Below are 26021 nucleotides of genomic sequence, written 5' to 3' on the forward strand. Positions count from 1 at the left end.
GACTCTTTCATAATCATTACTGGAATACTGTTCACTTGTACTTATTTTACTACCTGTGAGGAAGCTGTTCTGAAACAGTTGCTCATCTAAATATCCTATACACCCCACTGCTAACATAAAGAACCACCTCTTTCACTGAGACACAGTCCTGCACCCTGTTAGTGCACTTCACCACTTCGGTGGGTGAGAGTGGAGATTATACTGGACTTCATTTGGAGCTCCTTGTCACAGCCAATTTCTGGTGCCAGAGAATCTTTCTTCAGTTGAATCAGAAGAATTTCAACCATGTCAAACCTTTCATAATGCAACCACCAATTGAGTAGACTGATATTGCCAGCTACTACAGTAAAATGAGGCCATTAGGAGAAGAAAGAAGGTCTAAGAAGGGATAGACATGACTATGAAAGTAAGCAGGTATCTCCCTCTCTGTCTTCCCTCATCTTCACACCCCTTACTGAGTTCAGAGGATGTCACAGGTCTAATATCCCAAATACATCTATATCATCATGTCATTGACAACCCATAAGTGTTGTTATTCTTCTGTGGGTACAGAATTTAAATATCACACACTACAGGTGGGTTTTTTTTATATTCATGCAAACCTAATTTCTTACTCTACTTTCACTGGCCTTTAGATATTAGTTTAGCATTTGCTTTGCCATCTTTTCTGTCTGAGGCTTTGTTATCTCTACATTGTTGTCTCGACTTTGAGTACATCTTTTGTATAACGCTCCTAAAAGCCTTTTGCACAAAAAAGCTAAGCTGAAATACTCATTTGAATGAAAAGCAACTCTGTTGAATTAAGAAGCCCTTCTGTGGAAAAGTTGAGAAGGGTTATGTAATATGAAGTTGTTATTTCTATCTTTTTAATAACTTAAAGTTATAAAATGGTATCTCTGTTGCAAATCTTCTTAGAGGGGATAACTATTCATAAAGTAATACTATGAATTTTATAGCGCTCTGCTGGATTAGATCTACAAAACTGTTCCTCTGAAAAATGATAGAGAAATTATTTACAAGGAAATAGCTTCTTTCTAAGTTGTTTATGAGACAACTCATAAAGCCGGGGTACTGACAGCACAGCTCTAATTCTCTTAAATTCTATTCAGTATAAAAAAAACCAAAACCACCACACTACAGAAAACCTATCACTTCCTGCATTCATAAAAACCTGTCAGATTTTATGAGGATGGATAAAACTGCTTAAAATCTTGCCAAAGATTAAGATGAATGTTTCAAAGAAAAGGTTAAATCATTCATAAATTTAAAAAAACTTCTGCGGCTTTTTTCACAAAACAACCCATAAATGGTTCTAACTCTTCATCCAGTAAATAGTCGTGGTGGAAGGTGGGGAGCATTTGCCTGTACTGAGCCTCCCAAGTGCGGTTGGGAACATTAACACCTCTGTTCATCCCTAATTGGATCTAAGCTTGAAGGTAAATTTTCCAAATGCTGTATATTTGAGCCAAAAATCAGTGCTCATCTTTCTCCTTTCATGAATGTATATTTTACTCTTTTGTGCTGAGTAAATTAGTGCATTTGAAATCTGAAGCATGTTTAATAGTCCCCTCATTTTCATTCCAGACACTGGATATTATTTTTGCCACTGGTGAAGCTGCTATTTATTGACATTGCAGCTGTGCTAATAAGACGTAGTCAAGAGTCCAGGCTTCAATGAAAACAGTGTCTTGTGCTGAAGGAGTTACTGTCTGAGGTCTTGACTTTTGCGCTGCATGAGGACAGCTGAATCCCCGTGTAGAGAACAGGGAATGTGCTGGGGACCAAGTGACTGCAGCAGGCTTCCTGCATGCTCTGCAATACAGGAGCAAAGTTTAAGCCAGGAAGCAAATGATGAAAATAGAACAGCAGAACCATAGAGATAAAGGTCATCTACATCAGTTACACTATGACTAACTTAAAATAGTTAGGGTTAACTCATGAAGTTTTAAAATAAGACAAATTAAGCTTATTTTTTTATCCCTCAGTTATTTGACCTTTAGGATTTAGAGGTGTTCTCTATAGTTATTAACATCAGTGCCTTTTTTAGAGGGGGGAAAAAAAAATCAGAGGTTCTTCTACAGTTCTCTAACTGCAAGACCTGGGCTTTCAAAAAACTGAAATATCATGTTCATGGTAAACCAGCAGAAATCTGCAGTTCTTTTATGACATATGTACATTTTTAGTGGAGTTGAGTAAAACATTGTAAATGTGAGTTCTTCCAAGAAAACCTATTGTGAAACTGGGGAGAGGGGAATTACCCTGAGAAGTCTGTGACATTTTGTTTAACTTGGGTTTTCAGTCACTTCTGGCTTCTTGTGGTCAGAGTGTTGCAAGCAGAAAAGTTAACAGAAGCAGATTAAAATTCTGTATGCAGGTCAGTGTCACACAAGATCGTAATACTCCAGCCCCCAGCAACCAAGAAACAGAAGCAATACCTGGATCTGCATGATGCTCTGCCCGGCTTCATTAGTCATGTCCGCAGAGAGGATTTATTGCTTCAGATGCAATGCCATACTGTCTCAGCATCTGAGCTTTGAGCTGGTATTTTTGCTTGAGCAGTGTCAGTCCATTCAAAATTTGCTTCTGGCTCTTTGTGCCATGCTCTGTTGTGCAGTATAGGCATGGTCTGCAACAGTCCTGCCCTCCACACTGTAAGAGGTCCTGCCCTCAAGGTCCCCTCCTTTCATGTAAGAGTAGTGTCATCCCAGTGTCAGCAGAAGACTGAACCCAAGATTTTCTCTCCAGAGCTCGGTGAGGTTTAGTGTGATGCAGAAATGTGCCTATACACGGCAGATTTCAGGATCTGTGATCTTTAGTCTTGTTTCAATTACCTTAAGTGAAGGATGAGGAATAGATCATCTAAGTAGAAGGTGTCATTGACAAGCAAACATAAGGAAAAGGAAAACACTGAAATCCTCTGCTAGAAGCATTGCAGGTGCTTTACTAACCTCGCTCAGAATCACAGGCGTAGATGTGTGTTCCTAGGCTCCAAATTTCATTTTTAAGAAAGTTCTTTTCTCATTCCATTGAATGGTTAATGTTGTTTCTCTTTCATTTATCCCTGCAGTGACGGCTGGGCAGACAGGTATGATGTGACAGACGGGTATCAGCGTGAAGCTGTCGGTGGAATAACGATCAAGCTCCAGTCTCCTGATGTGAAATGGTTTGATGATTACTACCTACAGCTTCGGCCAGAAACCAATCACCGAAATCCATGGTTTCAGGAATTTTGGCAACACAGGTTCCAGTGCCGGCTGGAAGGGTTTCCTCAAGAGAACCCTAAATACAACAAGACTTGCACAAGTAAGTGAATTTATTACTTCTGCTGTATAAACAAGTGTGACTGAAGGTCTGGTGTAAAGAGCTCATGTTGGGCTGATGCAGCCTGGTCTGGTGGAATAGTGAGTGGGGCTGGAAGGAAAGAGGCTGAAACTGCAATCCTTGCTCTTTCCAAAATGACAACAACCACAGTTTTAAAAGTATTCAGATCTCTAAAGAAACAAATAGGTAGTGCCTCAGTACCCAACTCCTCTTTATATTTTAAAAACTTGATGTTACTCTACCTTCATAGGCATCTAAACACTTTCAAAATGTTGTAATCCAAAATTCAGTGCTTCTTTTCTGAGCCAGGGCTAATCATATTGCTTTACCTCACAGGAGTAATGAGGGAGTTAATACACTAAAAGTTATCTGAAGTCCATATGGTAATGATGAATATTTGTGTACTTTAGATAGAAGACTAGCTGGTTTGAAAGATTTAATTAGGTTTTCTTTCAGCCATGAGTCATTTCAGGAAATGCAATTTTTAGATGATCTTTTTCATTAAATTGTACTGATTTTAGCAAAAACTGCCACAACATTTTGTCATTTTTGCAAAAGAGTGGCAAAAACTTTTTTCCCCAGAAAGATGTGGTGTGGTTTTGTTTTGGGGTTTTTTTGGTGTGGTTTTTGGGGGGTTTTTCGGTTTGTGTTTTTTTTAATTTTTATTACTTCTGTTAATTACCCTTTATTTCATGAGATGCCAGGCAGTACTAAGACAATGGGCACCCTGTGGATGTTGGGGCATGAGGTGGTGCTGTGCTGGGCATTAGTTCAACCACAGCTCTAAGCCCCAAGGGATCTTTCCTCCTAAACATGTCAATATCTTCCATACACCCATGAGACCAAGAAATGGCTTTAAGGATCAAAGTCTTGGATTTACACAACACAAAACCCCACCTAAGTCCCACTTAATGTTCATAAGTCATTCTTTTGATTTGTACAAGGTCGCAGAGGAAGTTTGTGGCTGAGCTGGAAACTGAATCTAGGGATCCCAAAATCTCAGTGTACACCTTCAACATTGAACTGACTTTTCTCCATTATTTTTCTTCTGCTACCCTTCCAACACAGCCAGGGTTTATTTGTGCTATTGACAGGTACTGCATATTGAGCAGTAAACTTCATTGATTTCCCCATGATAATGTAGATCTCTTTCCTGAGATGTCAGTACCTTGGGCATGGCTGGATACAGGCTAATAAAGACCTGGCTTCTGTCACTGAGCTGTGTTAGCAGTGACAGTTCAACTTGAATTTTCTGGGTTTCTTTTTTTACTTACTTTTTACCAACACTGGGATTATCTAATTTCTGATTTATATGAAAGATTGGGAACTGTGAAATGTAGGTGCCCATAGTCTTTTATAGTGCCTAAAATAGAACTCACCACCACAAAAAAAAATTATCTTGGGGGTGCAGGGAGATGTTATTTTAGACATGAAGTCACCCAGTCATGGATATGAGACAACTTAATCATAAAGCATGAATAGCTTGGTTTGAACAGCACTCATTGCTGGAAGGTTTCCCACAAAGAGATCCTGAATGAGCTACAGCTCAAATAGGTTCCTAAAACCAAAGAACGTCAAACACACAGAGAAATGTGCAAGAATCGCAATCTGCTGATTTGTAAATCATGAACAGAGAAAAGGACTAATTTCCCAAGTGCATTGTTCTAATTATTTTTCCTTCAGCTTTATTGTCGTATTCAGTGCTGGGCCATGATGGCTATAGTAAAAGAACAAAAACAAGATTATAATAGCTTTAATTTTTTCTTGTTGCTGTAGGGCAGAAAATGTTAATTCAGTTGTGGAGTTCCCCAGATTAACACTACTATGTGCAGCAATCAATTAAAACTGCCCATTTAATCAGGGTTTTCACACAGTAAGTTGTTAGTCATCATGTTACTCAGTTTTATAGTTCTGATTTTGATCGAGACCATCTGTCAAAATTCATATAAAGGAAATTCAAAGGTTGGCCAGAAATATGAGATACAGATTTGTTTAATGAAATTTATTTGGGTTATAAGTGCTAAGACACCTATGCTGTTTTTCTCAGAATAGCCTGTCATTCTTTAACCCCAGCTGGCAACTAAGCCCCACACAGCCACTCGCTCATTCCCCACCCCCAGTGGGATGGGGGGGAGAATTGGAAGAGTTAAAGTGAGAAAACTCATGGGGTGCGATAAAGACAGTTTAACAGGTAAAGCGAAAGCCGTGCACACAAGCAAAGCAAACCAAGGAATTCATTCCCCACTTCCCATGGGCAGGCAGGTGTCCAGCCATCTCCAGGAAAGCAGGGCTCCATCACGCCTAATGGTGACTTGGGAAGACAAATGCCATCACTCCAAACATCCTCCTCTTCCTTCTTCTTCCCCCAGCCCCTTATATACTGAGCATGACATCATATGGTATGGAATATCCCTTTGGTCAGTTGGGGTCATCTGTCCTAGCTGTGCCCCCTCTCAATTCCTTGTGTACCCCCAGCCTACTCAGTGGATGAGCATAAAGCTGATTGGTGTTGATAGATGAGGGGTCACTATTAAATTCAGGTGTCTATATAGAGAGCAATAAACATTACGTTAGTGGAAAAAAAGAATCATTCTCCACAACCTGGTTCTACCAGCATGAAAAAATAAACAATAGTTAACAGTATAAACAACTTATTTGAACAGCAAGAAAATAAGCACAAGGAGATATGGCTGAAAGATGAATAGATAATTGACTTTGCCTGTGCCCCAGATATGAACTTAGTTATTTAAAGCTTTGTGTTTACTTTGCTAATCCCTGCCTAGTAAAATGGTAGACTACATTTACCTCTGTGACAGAAAATACATGAAGTCATAAGCCAGTGAAGCCAGCTCCAGTGACTTATGAGGATTTTTTTCATTTTTTAGTATAAGCTATCGATAGACAGTGTCAAGCAGGTATTACTATAAAATGAAGACACGATTTAGTAAGATATGCATAATCATATAGTAAGATATGTGAAATCGGCCAAATAAAGAGAATCCAAAAAGCAATCCAAAATAATTTTTTTCTCCATTCTAAAAGCACTAAAAAGTCTCCATCCCTTCACATACACTTAGTTCACACTGAGGTAAAAATTTTAGCATCAAGCCCACTTTTCATTTGCAGATTTGAACATACTTACTTAATCCAAATGGGTGTCACTCTTGTTGCTAACTACATTGATTTTCTGCCCAGCTGGAGCACTACAGAAAGTGAGAAGTTTGCAGACTTATCTGACTTGATTTTCAGTGTAATCAGTTCCATGCCACGGGAGAGCTGGTACAAGCCACCTCTGAACACCAAGAGTCAGAGCAAAGAATTTAAAATGAATCTTTAAAAGGAGACATGTAATGGCCTCCTAACACTAGGGATTTTACAAAAATTGGATTTGGCTTCCCCTCTGGCACCAGTCAGATATTTTTTTATTATCTAAGGCCACAATTCAGTAAAGTTCGTAAATAGGTGTACGAGTTGATCCAGGTGAGTAACTCCACTCGACGACCACCTTCAGGTCATAAAAAGCTAATCCAATTCTTTGGTATTGATTGCCTTTGGACTTTTGAAGACTAGGTTTGTATGTGCTTGCTTTCTTACAGATAAGTGCCCTCATCAGAACTCAAATTCCTAGTACTTTTTCCTCCTAGCGAGGGTGTTTTAATGCAGAGCAGAAACAAAACCCAATGCAAGTAAAGTATGTTGTGAAACTCTGGCTCAACTGACATTAGTGGAAAAAGTCAGGTCTTCAGTGTCATTAGGGGCAGAAGCATATTTATTACATTTACCAGTCTGATAAATGAATCCTTTTGCCTCTGCTGCTAAATGACCTTATTTTTCCCATGTTGTGTAAAAGCCAGAGGCACGGATGGAACAGCATTTTTAAGGTGTTACTTAAACACAGAGCAAAACCAGAATACACATCCCAAGTACCTGTGATCTAAGTGTAAGACAAGAAAGAGCAAAAAAATAGATGCTGATGCTGATGAAGCAGTGCAACATCTTAGTTTGACTGGCAGAGGTTACAGACTTCAGAAAAAAATGGTAGTTTCAGGTAAAGGCACAATAGAAACAAGAATCTGAAGGAAGGCGATGGAGCACTTGTGCAGGTATTTACAGCGGTGTCCTGACATTAAATACTGTGGTTCAAAGCAGCCAGGGACAAAACACAAAGGGAAATGATGGAGGCTGAGTAATCACAGAGATCAACCACAGACAGGACACTGACTACACTGAAAGTGAGGAAAGCAACTTATGTCTGACGTGCTTGGGAGCAAGTAGCCAGTGGCGGGGTTTGGAGGAAAGGACATAGTCAAAATGTCGAACAGGGAAAATCAGATTTGCAGCAGCATTCTGAATGGGTCTTAGTAGGATGCAGAAAGCCAGATCTTCCATGCATGATTGAACCACATGGCTTCTCTGAGATAAAAACACTTTTTCCAAGGGCGCAAAAATTGACGTAGAAGAAGGATGACCAATATTTCTCCAAGCAATTAAGAACAGGATTAAAAGTGAAAGGGTTTATTTGCAGAAAGGGAGATTAGGGAGATTTGGGATAAATATGAGAAAAGTTTTGCTGCTGAAGGTACAGAAAGGCACATAAAATGTAAATGCAAAAATTACGTACCTGTTGGCTAAATCTCATATAGCTCCAACTACTTTTAATGAGGTCAAAAGGACCCACAGAAAAGCCCAGAGTTTCAGCTGAACAGAAATTTGGTTTAACAAATGGTCCTTTTGAGTTTCCAGATAGTACTGAGGAATAAAACTGCACTGCAACATGCTAATAATCTGTTGGTTAAATCTAAGCTCAGATGACAAAGTTGGTTCAATCAGAACACAGCTGATAAAAAAAAAATAAGTGCTGTGAGAATGGAAGGATATTTTCTGTATTTCAAGGAATGTGTCACATTTAAACTCCATATTCCCCAAACAGGTCGCATTCCCACACTTTTATTTTTAGAGTGTAAAAGAAAACAAAACAAAACAAGTTAAAATTCATTTGTACTTTTAAAACAGTGAATTAATGGGCATTTTAATACTGAATACATCCTGTCACTCAGTTTGATACTTGATATATCATGCCTCATGCATGGGCACTGGCAATTTGGAGGATGGTCCAGGCCTCATTTTTATAGCCCACGTTTCAGATCTGGAGCTTGAACACAGTTTATCACTACATTTACAGTAATGCTGGGTCAGCTCCAGAAATTTCCAAAGGCAGATCAGCTGTAAGGCACAGATCCATATCTGAATTTTCTAGAAGCCTGATATAATCTAAGCCAGGAGCCCTCACAGACATGTCATTATGTTTTTGACTCAGAGAAAGCAGTGTGGTGCTGAGAATTGCTATTTGCTCTGTTATACCTATTTGAAAGACTTTTTGATATACACTGATCCTGATTTTAACACACCTGTAACTGAAACCCTCGAAGAACTTCAATCTTCTCACTGCTGTTACAGAATTCAAACTCCTCCAAAATCTGACTACAAAGCTACATCTATTTTCCTTCACTTTATGCTCCCCTGCCTTCCTCCTTCCATATATTAGATATATTTTATGATATACCATACTACGGTGGTTTTATTCTTTATATTATAATTCCTTTTCTCACTGCCTTTCTGAACCTTGAAAACTATCTGGAAAAGATTAACATGATTGTGCATGTAGACCATTTCTCTCCAGGCTTAAGAATATAACTAGTTTATAATTAAATCTATTCAGATTATATACATTTCTTATTAGATGGATGAATTGGGGTAGTTCCTGTCATTCTTTTCTCTCAGCAGTTCAATTTCCTATATAAATTCAAATACTTCATATAAACATGTTTGCAAGTATAAAAATTTTATGCCAGCATTTAATGTGCTTTTGCGTCTGTAGCGATTGTATTGCATTGTAATTTATGACCAAAGAAATTGGATTCTGTAGAAGGTGAAAGGATAATAATGCTGTTAAGAAAATGCTGTGAAGAAATGGATATATATTTACTTACCTTCTCCTAGGACTTACTGTCACTTTTGGCTGAACTTGGCAACAGAAGCCAGAACACCAGCAGTATGTCGGTACCCAAGGATGCAGGTCAACCTCTAGTGAGATTTGTGCCTTGCTCATGTAGGCTTAAATAGGTGTAAAACACCAAAGTCAACTACGTACTTGAAAAAAAATTTTGAAAGACCTGTCTGTATTTTAGGACACTGAATTTGGTCCCTCAGTCATTCTCAAATTGAACGTTTTTAGTGATAATCATTGCATAAAGTGTAACAGTGTTAGCATTGGCTTTCAGTTGTGAAGAGTGAAAGTTAGAATTGGTCAAAAATATTTGGTGAGTGGATTGCACTGGAAGATATTTGCTTGTCAAATTTGAAAAATGTTGCATAGCAGCATGTTGATTCAATGACACGCACTTTGAAAGAAAAGCATTGAAATGAGTCATTTTTTTGTTTTCTCATTTCAATAGCACTGAAGTGTTTTCTTTCAAGTTTATAATTTGCTTTTACATTGTTTCAGTGTTATGCTATGTTTTTTGCCTCAGGATCAAAATGACATTTTCCAGTGTTGCCACATCTCTTTCTTTTCCTCTGAATTTCCTTTTCAGTAAAGATAAAATCCAATCTCGAGTTTTTGTAATGGAAAAGGACATTTGAATGGAAAAGGACATTTGAACTACATGAAATTTCCCATACAGCAGAAAATCTTTGTTCGTCAGTCCAAGAGCCTGTAAGAAATTAAATTAGGGAATAAATAAATAAATAAAATATTACATTCGATTTTTAGCAGAAAAATACACCTGGAACCTTACAGAGAACTGAAAGTTACTTTCTTCGTATTCCTTTAACAGAAAGTTCTGATGACAGATTTTTTTGAAAAGCTTCCAAAATTAGTCTTTTTTCTGTATCTTTAAACAATTTTAACCTAATTAGGTATGAACACTATGCTTTACCTTGGTTTATATATAAAACCTTTCCTCTCTCTTATAAGACTCCACTCATTTCTTCACTGAAGAGACATGCAGGTTTCTGGGATGTCTGACTTGGTGCTGTGCCATCCAGGACACATAGATCCAGGGAAGGTTACTGATGTGTTCCCAGGGAGCACAACTGTGATGGTATGGACCCATGACAGACCTAAGAACTCCCTAACCATCATCTGCAGCAGACAGGACCTGCTACGTCTTGGTTAGAAAAGGCAGGCTTTTCCCCTGATTTTTTTTGAGATATTCACTAAGGCAAAGGCGGGGAAAGAAAGCCACCAAACAACCAAGAACATTTGCTGGTGGGCTTGAACTTCAACTACTGCTAGCAGAAAGTGAGTGTGGGACTATTTGCTAGTAAAACTAGAACTCATTTCTGTCAGCCTAGCGTCTCAAAGCAAAAGTTAACGCAAAGAATTGATGGGGTCGTTAGTGACATATGTATGGAAACCATATGGAAACTAATTTGTGAATTAGTCATGGAGAAACATTATGGGATAGTTGGAGATTGTAGGCTATATTTCTGGTTTCCTCCATTATGTCCTCTGGGATTTTGTTATAAATAACCTTTTGATAATTGAGAAATTTTAAAATAAAAAAGTGAAACACTACCCATTTACCTTTATTTCAATGTTAAACTCATTGCATAGCAAACAAAGTGCTCTGCACTTTGAAAAAAATATTCTCCCATTTTCTGTTTCATATTTCATTCTCTTGTTTCTTTTTGGAGAAATTAAATAAGAGGGGCGCTGTCTGGAATGTAAAGTATTTTCACTCTTCCTCTTACCCTCTCTCCATTCTTTAAAATTCAAAGTATTCTCAACTCTGGAAAAGTTAGAAAGCAGGAAAAGCATATTGAACAATGGTAATTTTGCACTCTTGCACATCTCTGCTTGATGAGGCTTTGTAATGTCACCAGCTGGCAAAACAGAAAAAAAAATTGTATTTCATCTTCCTCGAGGGTAAAAAATAGGGAAAAAAAGAGGAATGACAGGTTTTAAATCAAAAACCCGTAAGATAATAAATTTTATTGAAGAGTGTTTTCTGTTTATTTGCATGCTATGTGCAGCGGAGAAAACAGTGAAATTCCAGAATTTCCTGCAAGTTTGGGGTTTGGTTTGGTTTTTTTCCATATTTGGGGGGGAAAGGGTGACGGTTTGGGGAGGGTGATTAATTATTGCCGCCAGCCCCGCCGCCCGCCCGGTGCCGTGCCCACGAGGTGGAGCCACAGCCCGGAGCCGGGACAGCCGGAGCGACGCTGGAGCGGGAGGGAAGCACAGCACCGCTGGGGCCGGGGGTCGGCTCACGTTGCACCGGGACTAGGAGCTCCCTTAAGTGCTTTCTTGGATCGGTGCCCATAAGTGCATTAATTGTTTTTAAATAGATCCAAGAAATGAACCGTTGCCAGTTGGAATCGCTTTCTTGATGAAAGAACGTGTCTCTTTTCCACCATCTACATATTTGTGTTTTGGAGAAGTGACAACAGAAAAGAATAAATTTGGCCGAGGAGTTTAGCGCAGGGCAGTCTCTGCATGGTTAATTAAAGTTCAGGGCTGCTTCCAGAGCCAGCCCTGCCCAGCTCCCCGCATCACCTCCCAGGTTCACGTTAACAGGCTGCTTCAGCTCACGCTCCGCAGCTGTGGTGCGCACATCCCTGAGCCTGCCTTCGCAGGGCCCCCAGCCTGGTTTCACGAGGTGCTGCTGAGTAGCGCTGTGTGTGATGGCCCTGCATAGCCCACGGTTATCCTCCGCTGTGACATTGCTGGAGCGTCCCAATCTGGGTCACTCTCAGCCACGCGGGCAGAAAAGGTGCAGGTTACAATGCGCTGAGTTTACACCATTCTCAGACCTGTTCTTCATCTGTGGTATAGTCGCAGCCGTAATAAAGCTGGGAACATACAGATAAATCCAGGCATACAGAACATTTAAGCAGGAAAAATCATGGATATTAACCACCTGCTCCAGTGGCACCAAATTCCAAAGCTGATATTTAATGCATTTAACATATTACAAAGGCTCACTTGAATCCTGTATGTATAGATTCCTAAATAATCTATAGAATAAATATTTACATACTTATATTTCCCATGAAATCCAAGATGATTTTACTTTCATTTCAGAGATAGCGCAATAACATCAAAAAATTCCAACCAATAACAAGCCCATTGCATTAAGCAGAGGAAAACCAGGAAGACAATGAGAAGTAGTCCTCTTCCTGAGGAATATTTAGTCCAAAGAACAATGGCAGATCAGCAGTGGAAAGGAAATGTTATTAGACGGAAATTTCAAAGATGGATGGGTTATCTGATTTGCCAAAGAAGGGACAGGATTTGTCTGTGTAATATTTTGTAGACAGAAATGGCGATGTGACTTCAATTCTGGAACTGCCTCATGGTCTCACAGCTTGGAAAATAATAGGATAAGCCCTTATTTACTTACGAAAATTGCTTGGACAAAAAAGAATAGGGAATAAACAGAACAGAATTGAGGGATCTGCTCCCATGCTCTAACCATTGAAATTTCCTCATTTCTCAGAGAATTCCACAATGTTTTGTCATTTACGGTCGCAAGTACTGTCCCACTTTCCTCATTAGGTATGATTTGATTCACTCTGCATTCTTCCATTGCCTTGTACATCTTAATTGCAGGAAGCAGAATTTTTTATTTCTGCAGTACTTATCATGACACAGCGTTACTATTTTTTGGTTCTGAGGTACTGCAGTGCAGATTACTTTCTATAAACATTTGGACACAATCACCATATTCAGCACAGATGCATAAATAGGTTCATATTATTTCAAACAATGGTTGTTGGAAAATGAGCTAAGTCCTGAAAAAATTGCTCAGTCCTACCACAGAAAAGGTACTTAAGCCTGTCAAAATTGCAATAAGCATCAACCAGAGACCTACAAAATGCAGCTTTGTACCTGGCCCACACACGTTGTCGCCTCTGTACCTCCAAATTCTGCTCTCTGCAGCATATTGGGAGTGGTGCTGAGTCTGACTGCAAACCCTGAGGGCCAAGAGAGATTCACAGCTTGGGGGAGGTTTACTCTAACGTGGCTGTAGCCTGGTCCTAAGGTTTGAACACCCATTTGCAGCTGTGGTGCATTAGGTGCTTTCCTGGGGCACTTCACCCAGTTTGGTATCATCTGAAAGAAATTTGATACGCTTGCTCCAAAACTGTGACATGCAGGTGAAACCAAAGCACAGTGAGTAGGAATGATTTGGAGATTGACTTTGCAAGCCCACACCTGAACTGAACTAAAACATTTATGTGAACATGTCCTGCTTATCCCTAGGCACCAACATTAAACGGCATCCCGCTGGCTTTTCACCACCCACAGGAAAACAAGACATTTTTATTTCCTTCTTTGCGAACTTTTCTCATATGGGAATGTACAAGATGGAGAGTAACAGATTTTTTTGTAGATATGGGGTTTTTTAACAGAAAAGAGTTCTATGGATTTTATACACATGCATATGGGTGTGTGGAAATTTATTCTCTGCCCAGCAATTCTGTAGGAACTCTCCAACTTCTATTAGATTTTTTCATTATTCTTGATTAAAAATTTAATCTGTAAAGTCAATTCCATTGAACATTACTGGCATCATTATCATTAGATTAATCTGTGCAACCTCTCCATCTCAAGATGACCCTGCATCAGGAAAGGTTCTTGACTGAGGACAGCACTGGTGGACGAATACAAGAATATGTGTTTGAGTTGCAGCAAGAACAATAGGCACTAACACTTAAGTGAACAATGCCTTTAAGGCTACCTAAATCATACTAGTTGCAGAGATAGATTTAAAATATTTTTACTTTTTTTTCCAACTGAGAGACTAGCTTGTGTATTCAGCCTTCCCTTAAAACCACTCATAGGATCACTGAGGTAAATAGGGTTACTTACATGCTTCAAGTCTGATGTGCATAAGTACTTTGTGACATGGATTGAAAATCACTTTCAGATTTAACTATTTTTTTAATACTGGCATTTTTTTAAGACCGTATTATAGTATATTAAAGAGCAAAAATTTTCTTTTGTCTCAGTTTTTGAGATGTTCCCCTTAACTACAGAGTCTTGAGGTACTGTAAACCAATAGTCAGACTTGGCAGGTTGGATTTGTCCCTATATAGCAAAGCGAGGCAGTTAACATCTCAGGGAAATGTTTTCTCCAGCTGCAGGAAGTATATTAAAATTCTCACGACAGTTAATTCCCTCACAACTCCATTGACAATTGCCAGCAGCTTCTATGAAGAGCTAAGCAGCCTCATTACAAATCATCAGGTGAACTGAACGAGGTTCAATGTTTAAAGAAAGTCAGAATAATAATTCTATAAAATTGAAGCACAAAGCCCAGTGGAGAGTGTTCCTGTAAGAATTAAGTTATTAAATGTTTAAGCAATCATACGCAATAAAGCAGCTAAAATACTGTTTCATAATAAATACTATTGCTGATGCAAATCTGATTCATTCTAATGGCTACTATAATTAACTGCACGGTTTGTGAGCTGTTAATTTTGAGGATGAATAATTGGTTAAACCAAGTTTTGTGTATTGCAATGTAATATGCTTGTTCAATTTTCCACTTAATTTCAATTAATATGGGTTTTACATGTACTCCACTGTTGCAGTTTTTATGCCTATTATTTTTAATTAGGAAAAAGCAATACCTTGGTAGAACAGAACAAATGAGCAACACTGTTGTTTCCAAGCTGGGTTTTTTTTTTTTTTTTTCATTATAGATGTTTCAAGCTCATATCACTTAACTATCCAAAATGTCAATCACTGCTCCTGAGGTTGACCACAACTGAGAGTGCCAGCCTCTGCACACAACAGAAGGGAAAAGGGGATCTCTCAGTCCCCTCATTCACCTACCACTACACGCTGATTTTCAGTTTGAACTATGTTTCTTTGCTACCCTTCCTGATGTTTTCAAAACTCCAAAATGTTTTAGTGATTAGAGCTGTGTGGTGATGTTCACCACCAAAAAGGTGAGCTTGTAGATGCACCTATTTTATGATGGGATCAATCACCAGCTGAAGACTCTTACTCTTGCCTTGACATGAGACTGGATGCTTGTCTTCTGGATGGATATTGTTAAACTAGATGAGTGCCACCCTCAGAGTCATATGCTAGTCTTCATGTCTTTCAAGAAAAAAACTGTCTGCACATCAGTCTTTTCGTGGCATAAATTACTTCTGACATCGTGCTGCCCCTGCAGCTCAGACAGGCAGGTGTAAGCTCCGTCCCTGCCGCTTGGCCATGCCGCTATGGGAGGCGGACTCTCACTGAGAGGGTTGTTTGCACTCCCTTTGCTACCGACTGCCCACACACGGGAGTCCCGAGCTCCTAGGGATTGCCGCTTGACTGATAAAAGGAGAGCAAATGTTCTAGTAGAGCTCTTTGTTTGTTCTCCCTCCAGAGCCAGATCTTTCCAGGTGTCTGACAAATTCCCAGCACCACTGATGCAGTTGCTTTAGCTCTGATTCTTCTCCCTTCCCCAGTATTAAAGATCTGGTGGCTGGAGTGCAGCTGGCAGCTTTCCTGTTGACATATGAGGCAGAAAACCTCCAGCCTACTCGTCCTTAGCTGGACTGGTGCTGCCAACAGAGCGAATCTGTGTCATTAATAACACTGGGTTATAAGAAAAAATGGCTTTCAGGGTGCTGCCGAATTAATTTTTATTGTGCATTTCACAGGAGCTTGAGTAGAAAATAGAAATCCAGACATGTTTTAAAAGCCAAACAAAGTAGGGTTAATCAACCTGGGCTAAGCAGACAAGAGTCAATGCCTAACCCACATCATGAAACCCTTCACAGACATTTTAATGCATTCTTCCGCATTGCATCATTGTCCTCACTTCGTAAATAGAGAGGAGCAAAAGACATAGAAGTAGGAGAGTTATTAGTGCAGGAACTTTTGGTATGGTAAAGGAGTGGTGCCTAGGTCAGTCTGTTTGCACAAGATTAGTTTCCACGTCTCTGAAACAAAAGTATTGTCTACAAGGTCACTACAGAATAGACCCCATGTTAGCATTTACACCTCAACAAAAGATTTCTGAGTATTTGGAGAGATTTCTGCAGGCAGGGAGAAGTTCCTGGCTTCCCCAAAACATTATATTATAATGTTCACGAATGCTTAAAAAAAAAGAAAAAAACCAAACCAACAACACATAGAAGAGAAGTAGTCAAAAACCAACATACGTGAGGTGTGGAGCTGCACAGAGAAAGGCATCAGCTGGATAGTAAAATACTTAAAGGGAATCTCTTCTTTCATTCCTTTTTTTTTTTTTAACATGGTCAGTGTGTGTACCAATAAGAGCATCTGCTATGACCTGTTTAAGACACTTAAAAAGACTTTTTCCACCATTAATAACCAATCCACCAACAGATGTCTGAAGAGCTGATCATATTTCTGCCCCATGCACTAACCACCTGCTTTGCGGTGTGCCCCGGCAGGCCAGATGACACTGAGGACGCAGCACGTTCAGGACTCCAAGATGGGCTTTGTAATCAACGCAATATACTCGATGGCGTATGGCCTCCACAACATGCAGATGTCGCTGTGCCCGGGCTACGTGGGCCTCTGTGATGCCATGAAGCCCATAGATGGTCGGAAGCTCCTAGAATCCCTCATGAAGACTAACTTTACCGGGGTCTCTGGGGACATGATCTTGTTTGATGAGAACGGCGATTCACCAGGAAGGTAATGTTGACATTTGTCAGACTGTTTAATACCAGACAGGTTAACTGTACGTAGTAGATGCATGCACACTTGACAGCAGAGCTAAGATCTCATATTTTCACATTTCCTAACTTCTGTGCTTATTTTTCCAAAATAACTCTTTTTTTTTTTAATGTGCGTTTTTTATGATGTTTAAAGTTAAATACATGAACTTCCAAGCATAGAATCTTCCTGCACGAATTTGTGGTTTCGTCTGTGCCATTTAATGGCATTACTTTTCACTACAAACCATCAGACCTTCAACTTCATGTTCATAGACCATGACGGCTACCACAGTATTGCTCCCTCTCTCTTTGGGTGTTTAAACGTATGTTTTTGATTGAGTGATAAGCAACCATAGCAGACATACTTCTTTTATTAAGAAAGGTAAAAGAATATCAGAAATATTGTATTGATTTCTCTGGGATTTTTTTTTCCATCAGAGTTATTAAAAATCTGCTTCCATGTCTTCCAAATAAAGCCTTTCCACTTGCATAACAAAGTTATTAATTCATACTGTGCTGCTATAAGCCAAACTGCATTTAAACAAAGCTTCTTTTGCTGATAACTTACATGTATACACATACATCTATGAAATATAAGACAAGTTTTTCTTTTTCTGTGACATATATGCAGTACCCATGTAAATATACACTAAAGAAAGAGTAATAAGGTTTTTTTCTGGGTTTCTGCCTACTGAACTCTCAGAAGGTGAACAGCAAGTGTGATAGCATTCAATGTATATTTTACCCTATATTTCAATGGGTAGATTCCTGCCTCATTCACTGCTTTTGCTCCAGTTGAATTGAGGCAGCCCTTTCTGTCCACAATATTGGGAAGTTTTAAAACATCTTTGTGATGGCACCATATAAACAGATGACTAGAGGGAAAAATGTTTATCCTGTACAATCATTTAAATTTTGTCTTCTCCCACTAATGTGAATTGAAAGGAAAGCATTAACTTCTGAGTAGAGATCGGTAGGAAAAGGTAAATCCATTGGGTAGAATACTTTGACATTTCCAAAAATTTCTGCCATTTCAGAACTGATTTTTTTTTTTTTTTCATTTGAAAACCTGTAAAGTCAGCATTTTCCCTAAAAGAGAGTAGGACAGCCACCTACAAAGGAGTCTGGCTGTGTCTCTGGAGACACAAATTTTTGAACTCTTCAGACTCAGACTCTAAGGAAGTGCACTGTGAGCTGGTAGGAGAACTCAAACACAAACTGGCAGAAACCCAGGAAAATTCAGTTGGAAATTTATTTTCAGCACTGTTTTGGTGAGCAACACCATCTTCCGCTAAACATTTCTATTTTTTAGAAATAGCTGAATTCTGAAGAAAAATGCTCAGTCTTGATTTTTCTGACCAAATTCCTTTTAAAAGGCTTGTCCCAGACTTCTCTTAAAGGATTCCTGTTTGGTTTTAATGATGCTCGGATGCAGTGGACTGCATTCTACCTTATTTGTATCTTTGTCACTCATTTCTTGCAGAAAGACTGAAGACTGCCACGAATAAATGATATGTGGCCTGCCCCAGATAAATGATATGTAGCATGACAACACCAATGACAATATCTGAATGTTGCAAAGAGACCATTAACTTTACCTTTTCCTCATGTTGGCATGCTTAACAATAACAAATTAATTCCATTTGTTGCAAGGAATTTAATTGAATGTCTTGGTCTTTTTAAATTCAATTCTAAGAAAGATGATGAAGGAATTGTATCTGTTATGTGCAGTCACTTGCTCAGTCACGGTAGGACCTTAGTGTTTCACTGAAGAGCACGGGGACACCAAGTTGATTGTGCACTTCAGAGTAACGCAACTTTAAGAAGGTCCAGCCTCACTGGGTTTGTGTGAGGTGTAGTACTGCTCTGTCTACTCAAACTAATGAACTGTGTGTGGTGACAAATTGGTCCCAGTGTTTGTTTTCTTTTGAAGCATAGTTCTTTGTTCCCTCTTCTCCTACAATGCTCATATCATTAAATCCACTCTATGCGCTTAAATTAGCCAGCACTGAGTCAAAATTTACTTTTTCGTGATTAAGAAGGCTTTATAGGAAGCTCCATCTCTAACGCCCAGGTTTTGAGTGGTTTATAGTCTTTTGAGCCCTGTCAAACACTATTTGCAACAGCTGGGACATGGTGCAGTCATACTGGAACAAATCATCTCCCCTGTTTGCTTGCATTGATAGCTGCATCTTCACTTTGTAAAATGGAAATTTAAATCCTCACAGCTGTACTGTGGTGGTGGTGGTAAGCAGGAAATCAGAACATAAAAAGCCTTTCTGACCTAGATAGCTCAGGATTTTGATGTATAGCTAAAGGGTTTTGATATTATACAACAGATGATTAATCCCACAAGATGCTTTGAATCCTGGCCCTATTCCAAATTCCTTTATGTGTATGTTGAGCTTTAAGCAGATAGACAGTCTAGTGGAGGGCTTGTTTCAGGTGAGACAGAAGACATGGGAAAAAAATACAAGTATGGAAGGAAGAGCCATGATTTCTCAGGAAGATAACAACTAGCTGTAAATACTATCGAAATTCCAAAGAAGAAATTGAGAAAGCAAGAAAAGGCAAGAAAAACAAGATGCTGATGTGTTGGCTGTGCTGCCGATAGAATATAGGTTCTCAGTAACTTCATGACACTTCTGTTTTGAAAAAAAGTGTTTTGCGCTGTGATTAGGGCACTGCTGGAAATGTGCTATTGCACCATCTGGTCTCTCCTATCCTAAAGTGACAAACTGTCCCTGTGGTATCTCAAGGAAGCTTCAGGGAACCAGTGACTCATGAACCTCCACTATAGCAATGGACTTACTGAGTCTGGCTATTACTATCAGTCCACCAATGCTGTTTTCCACAGAGAAGAGAGACACAACATATTGAGACAATAGTTTATTTAATTTTTTAGGTTTCTTTCCAGTATTATCCTTGGGATGTATCATGGAACTACTGCTGGAGGGATAATTGGTTTAGGTCCTGTGGCCTGTTAAGAGCTGGCAGTACTTGGGTTCATCTGCCCATGAAACCCTGAATTGACAGCTTTAACAAAACAATACTCAGAGGAGTGTTACAACGTGCTAACAATGCTGAATAAAGACTCCACAGTGGCTTCTGGGCTAACTTTTTGGTTAGTCTGTTTAATCCTTGAATAGACTGTTACTATGCCTGTGAATCTCAGGAAAAAAAAAAAAAAAAGAAAAAAAAAAGGTTTATAACCATGCATAAAAGCCTGTTTATTTGGGTTTCTGTGCATTTTATCTGGATTCAATTCATTTGTGTCAGTCTGGCATGCACATCTCCAACTTTGATGAGGTCATTCTCAAAGCTGCAGACATTTCCTTCTTTATATAGGATGGAAAGTGAAATATTCCAAAATCCAGCAGTATCATAAATTTTTCATCCTAGCTGTTGTTCTTTTCTTCTTTTGGAAAGACTCAAGAATCATATGACATGGGTAATATCATATTGCCCACTCAGTCAGGCTCCACTTTCATTTTCTATCACAGGTCGCTTGCAGTCCTGATCTTGACCTGTGTGTGATTTTGGCATTGAATCCCTGCCATAGTTTCTCCACTGTGACAGTTAGACTTTGTTTCCTGATGCAAAGCATCCTGAGATCTATGGGTGGAGAATATCATAGAAGAGTTTTACTGTAAATTTTTTATGTCAGCCTCAGAAAAATATTGATATTAGATATAATATGGCTACTGCTTGTCACTCTTGAAAGTGTTTCCTCAAAACTTGAGAGATACTTCAGTATCTTATTTAAGAGATTGCTTGATTTAATGTGCTGGTTCTTTTACTCGTCTGTACACTGGACTTCACAAATTACACTCTGACAGTGTCACTTGTAGTACAACACTGTCCATATGCTTTGCCTTGGGGTCTAATTTTGTGTTTGCTGCCAGGAAAAAAATATGTCCCTGTTCATGAACCAGGCAGGTTTTTTAAACTTATGACTCTGTTCATCTTCTCAGTCTATATAATTTGCTTATTTTCCAACAGTGAATTCACATGTTGCTTAGTCAGATTGCTGCAAAACCTACAAAAGAGGAGGTAAACAAAAGCATGGCATCATCACTTCAGGAGCTGCACAACTTTCTAAGCATGCTTTACAAATAAATGCTAAAAGAACCAGGCTGTAAGGCAGAAAGGTGGCCTGGTGTTCAGCATGCCAGCAGGAGGCTGGTGAGTCCTACACTGCTCTGCAGACTTTCTATAGGACTCTGTGGGAGCTAAAGAGAGAGTAGGAGGAAGAGGAAGATGAACTTGAAAACTCCAATCAGCTCTAGCTCTACTCTTAACACTTCAGTTCCCAGATGACAAGGTGATCTGACCCAAAAGCAGCCTGGGACTGAGGCACAAAAACTCTTTCATACGATACTGTACCAGGAATTAAATGTGTTCTGATCACTGAGAAATTATATAAAATTTAAGGGAGTTGTATGGGTGGGAGAGAATAGCATTTGCTGCTGCAATGCTGTAAAAGAAAAAAAAACAAAACAAAAACAAAAACCAAACAAACAGCAAATCTCAGCTTCTTTCTTCAAACAAAACACAGTGCCTGGAATATAAGGTGTAGGCAGTACCTCTTGATAAAAAGACGTCCCTGATGCCTCCAGCAAGTCCCAGAGCCCTGGAGTCTGTGCCTGAAGAATGATGCCTGGTACCTCTCTGGGTGCCACACCAAATTGCATCTTGCAGTCTTACAGCACGGGAAGTTTATTTTGGTCCCACAGGCCCAGGTTACTTCTATCTCATTTTAGGAGCTTAGCTGTCTTCAGACTTCCTCTCTGAGGGGGGGGAATAAGCACCTGAAGACAGCAAGAAGCACTTGCCATTGGGAATCGCCATGATAGGTTTAGATTTATCTGCATTTACCATTGATGGAGCCTAGGAGAGCTAGGGTTGCCTATGCAGCTGGCTTCAGTGCTGCAAGTTAGACAGGATGAATCTTGTCTGGCCTTTCATTGTTTTTTCTTAAATGAATACCGTCATTCTCAGAAGCTCAGTCACATAACCCCAAAGTGTTCAGGGAACTTTCATGGTGATAGAAGAAAACAAATTAAAACATAGAGGAAAAGAAAGATTCTGATATCTCAAAAAATATTGGGATACTCTCAAAGGCAAGCATAATGCTTGACATTTTGCCTTCTTTATTACAGCAAGCTTGATTTTGACTGTATAGTGTTCCTTTAATTTGAAACATTTTAAGGTCCCTTCCAACCCAAACCATTCTATGATTCTATGATGCTATGATATTGTCCTCAACTCAGCTATGATGTTCTCCTCAACTCTCCCCTTTGTGTTTCCAAAGATATGAAATCATGAATTTTAAGAAAATGGGGAAGGACTACTTTGATTATATCAATGTTGGCAGCTGGGACAATGGTGAGCTGAAAATGGACGATGATGAAATATGGTCAGAGAAAAATAATATCATCAGATCTGTGTGCAGTGAACCCTGTGAAAAAGGCCAGATAAAGGTAAATATTTTCTCCATTTACTTCAACTGCGTAGAATGCATAGCCTTGAGATACGAAAGCAAGTTTTTTCTTGACTCTAACATGGAGACAGTATCCCACATCTTAATTAAAATGTGCAGACTTATGTATTTAGTTCTTACTCATATCATAGTCATCTCACTATTTTCACGTTACCATTTTCTTGTTCTCCTATATCTGTGAACAGCTGACTTTTTTATACTTATATTCCAAATGCTTTAGAACAGGTATTGTTCGGGGGTTTTGCTGCATATTTTTACAGCATCTGATTCAGTGGAGTGCAAATCCCTGACTGGGATTTGTCAGTACAATTGCAGGTAAATTATAAATAATAATTGTTACTATTTCAGTGCTAGACATAGACACCTAGACTGGAACATTACTCAGACCTTAAGTCTGTGGTATCATCAGAGAACATCGATAACTACCACTACTTAGAACTTCAGGAAATGTAGGTAAATTTTTTTGTATTAATCATACCTGTTTTACTGCTGCTTTGTTTCCCAGATTTTTTATTTTTCCTTCCTCCCTTTCCATGTTGCACTAAGTAAGGAGGGTAGACGAATCTGTCATATATTAGTTGTACTCTATTATCCTTCAGCATCCCATGACACTTCCTGCAGAACAGTTTAAATACTGCAAGTCCTTAGCTTGCCTTGCAGTCATTCATATAAAAGCTTGTGGACTGAGGGGATGGGCACGGACAACAGTGGCTCAGACTGAAAAAAGAGCGGCTTTAATTTCTGACATGTCTCACTGGAGGCTGGACCACTTTTCTCCTGTACCTCCACTTATACTTTTGTGGGGTTGATGGTTTCTTTCTTCTGGTATATATGTGATGGGAGAACTGAGAACTTGTGTCGTATTTTGTATAAGCAAACATCAGTAAAAGGAACTCCCTTTAAAATATTTTTTTTAAAACCCTCTATCAAAAAAAACCCAAAAAAACCCAAACTAAATTAGCATCTGGGACAGCATGAATGTACATTTATGCTGCTAAACCGCATGTCAATTTTTGTCTCAGGTGATCCGTAAAGGAGAAGTGAGTTGCTGTTGGACCTGCACTCCTTGTAAAGAGAATGAATATGTATTTGATGAATACACATGCAAAGCCTGCCAGCTCGGCTCCTGGCCCAATGATGACCTCACAGGTAAATGACTTGTGGCTGTGCTTATGTTGTCAATGAAAATGTCCATCTGCTGAGCTGAAGAAACAAGTGCCAGATACAAGTGAGTATGAGGACTGTTTTGATCAGACCAAACCCCAGGATAAAGCTGAAATTTGAACTCAGGCTGGTATTTGTCTTCTTGCCTCAACCTGATCCAGGAATTGCTGGTGTAATTCAGCTGCTTTCTAAAGACCTGAGTTACTAGATCTAGAAATAAAAAAAAAAAAAAATAGTCCTGGTTTTGTATTCAACCCTGTCCTATCACCTAGTTGGTGGTGCAGATCTTCTCCTTCCCCAAACAGGTAAAGAAATTAAGTCCTTGACAGAGAAATTATTAAGGGAGGTCAAATTTCAGAGTTTTATTTTCCTCCGAGGTGGGTACAGAAGAGTTGTGCAATACTTTCTGTTTTAATCTGAAAAAGTTATGAACTAGTTGCTGTAGTTACTGCTGATAAATGCATGAGTGCTTCAAACAGTCTTAGGTTTGCATTAGTCCTTTTTCATCAGAGAGTCTGCTAGAATATGGGGTTCATGTTCTCCTTGCCATGGCGTAGATCTCTATGCGCTTGCAGAATACCAGTTTGGCTACTTTAGAGATAAATTACTCCAACGCTTGTATCCCACAGCCTCTCTTCTTTATGACTAATAAACAGAATTCAAGTATTCAAACTCTCAGAGCACACACCACTTCAAAATGCTGTTCAGGGATCAGGTTCTCATTGTGCCAGGCTCCGTATACACAAGGGGAGAAGAGACAAGTTGTTTCCAGAAGAGCTCACAGACTTGGTTTGCATACAATTTCTGTGGATGAGAGGTGATATTTTTGAGGTGAAAGAAAGGGAGACAAAAGGAAAAACTGTTTGCCGGATGAATTTATATAAGTTGAAGAGTGTCAGGAAAGGCTTGGTCTATGGAAAGATTTTTATATATAAAGTTAATCCTTTCCCGGTAAGGAATGTTGCATTTCTGTAATATATGAGCTAGGTTACCTAATCACTTCAAAAATATCATTTAACCATGAAACTGATGGAGGGTTTTTTCAGAAAATGTCAAATATGAAACTTTCTCTGAGGAAGAAAAAAAAAAAACTTTTAACTTAAAAAACTGAAATAGCAGTAAAATGGATTTGCAAGTGCTTCTCCAGCCCCGCTCCCCCAGCCCTGCCTCTTCAGGCACTCAGCAATCAGCCAGAAAAGCCTTCTCATCTCAGGGAAAGCTTGCTTGGACCAGGAGAATGGAGAAGGGGAGAAAAAGAGGCCCAGCCCCACGTGTTCCCCAGAGCAGAGTACTGAGGGTCTGGTACAAGCTCAGGTTCACATCCCAGCTGGGCCATCCAGAAGCCTCCAAAGCCCACAGTGCAGGGACCAAGACACTGCACCAGGGTGGTCAGTTTATGAAGGTCAACTAGCGCAAATGGTCACCCTTCAACCACCAAGGGGTCTTGTCTGAGATGTGGCAGATCCCAGCTCACCTCTCTGTTTCAGTGAGCATCTGAGGTTTTACCCAACGTAGATCAGCTGGAAAAGGAGCTGCCACAAGTCTGTGGGGAGGGAACTTGCTCCAAGTGCCTCATTGGATCAACAGAGGACCTACTTCTGAAACACCAGTGATGGGAACTGCCCATTGACTTGGTGAAGTTTGGGTAATTAGCCTGTAAACACCAAATATAAGGCAAAGTATAGCAAACAGCTACCAGGTTGGCCTTCCAGCTCTGTGCTTTGAGCTGGCTCCCCAGGACATGCAGATCTCCACGCCTCAGGCAAGGCATCAGTCTGGGCTAGTGGGAGGATTAACCCTCTGAAGGTCTTACTTCGCCCTCAGGATGGAAGAACAAGATGGGGTGCACCTTGAAAGCTCTTGTAGGATGAGTCAATGATTTTCCACCCAGCTCTGGCTGTTTTAAAGGAAAGTAATTGTCTTTTTAGTCAAGCCAACTGCTTTGTGTATTACATGAGCTGCTACATTTTGCAAAATATTAATCTGGTTTTAGACATGCATTTTATGCCTTTATAGGGACCAAAGTGAATATGCACACAAAACAACCCCTCAACATCAGTGCCAAGCAATGCTTCTCAGGAGATCTAACCCTTGTTCCTCAGCCAGACTCAAATTCAGCAGGCATGATTTAGAAACTGAACCCCCCCTTGGCCTCCATGAACACAGTTGATGCCAAATGCACTCCTGGTAACAGGACACCCATCACCATAGCTTCACAGCTGTGTAGTCCCCACCTAACTTACTGTTCACATGATGGCTGGAGCTGTCTTATTCAACTTTGTATCAAAAACAGATTTTAAAAAGTCTGTTCCCAACTTATCCATACCATATA

General features: G+C 39.6%; 1 protein-coding gene across 6 annotated transcripts in view; it reads left to right on the plus strand.

Moving 5' to 3' along the window:
- GRM5 (glutamate metabotropic receptor 5) overlaps positions 1-26021 on the plus strand; it is a 285898-nt gene that overhangs the window by 220156 nt on the left and 39721 nt on the right. For all 6 annotated transcript variants that reach the window (XM_054835043.1, XM_054835006.1, XM_054834996.1 and 3 more), the window contains 4 exons: positions 3068-3303; positions 16753-16999; positions 22337-22505; positions 23548-23674. In XM_054835043.1, coding sequence (XP_054691018.1) covers positions 3068-3303; positions 16753-16999; positions 22337-22505; positions 23548-23674 — 779 coding nt within the window. The remainder of the gene's footprint in view (positions 1-3067; positions 3304-16752; positions 17000-22336; positions 22506-23547; positions 23675-26021) is intronic.

This window comes from Grus americana, chromosome 1 (assembly GCF_028858705.1).
Source record: "Grus americana isolate bGruAme1 chromosome 1, bGruAme1.mat, whole genome shotgun sequence".
NCBI lineage: Eukaryota > Metazoa > Chordata > Aves > Gruiformes > Gruidae > Grus > Grus americana.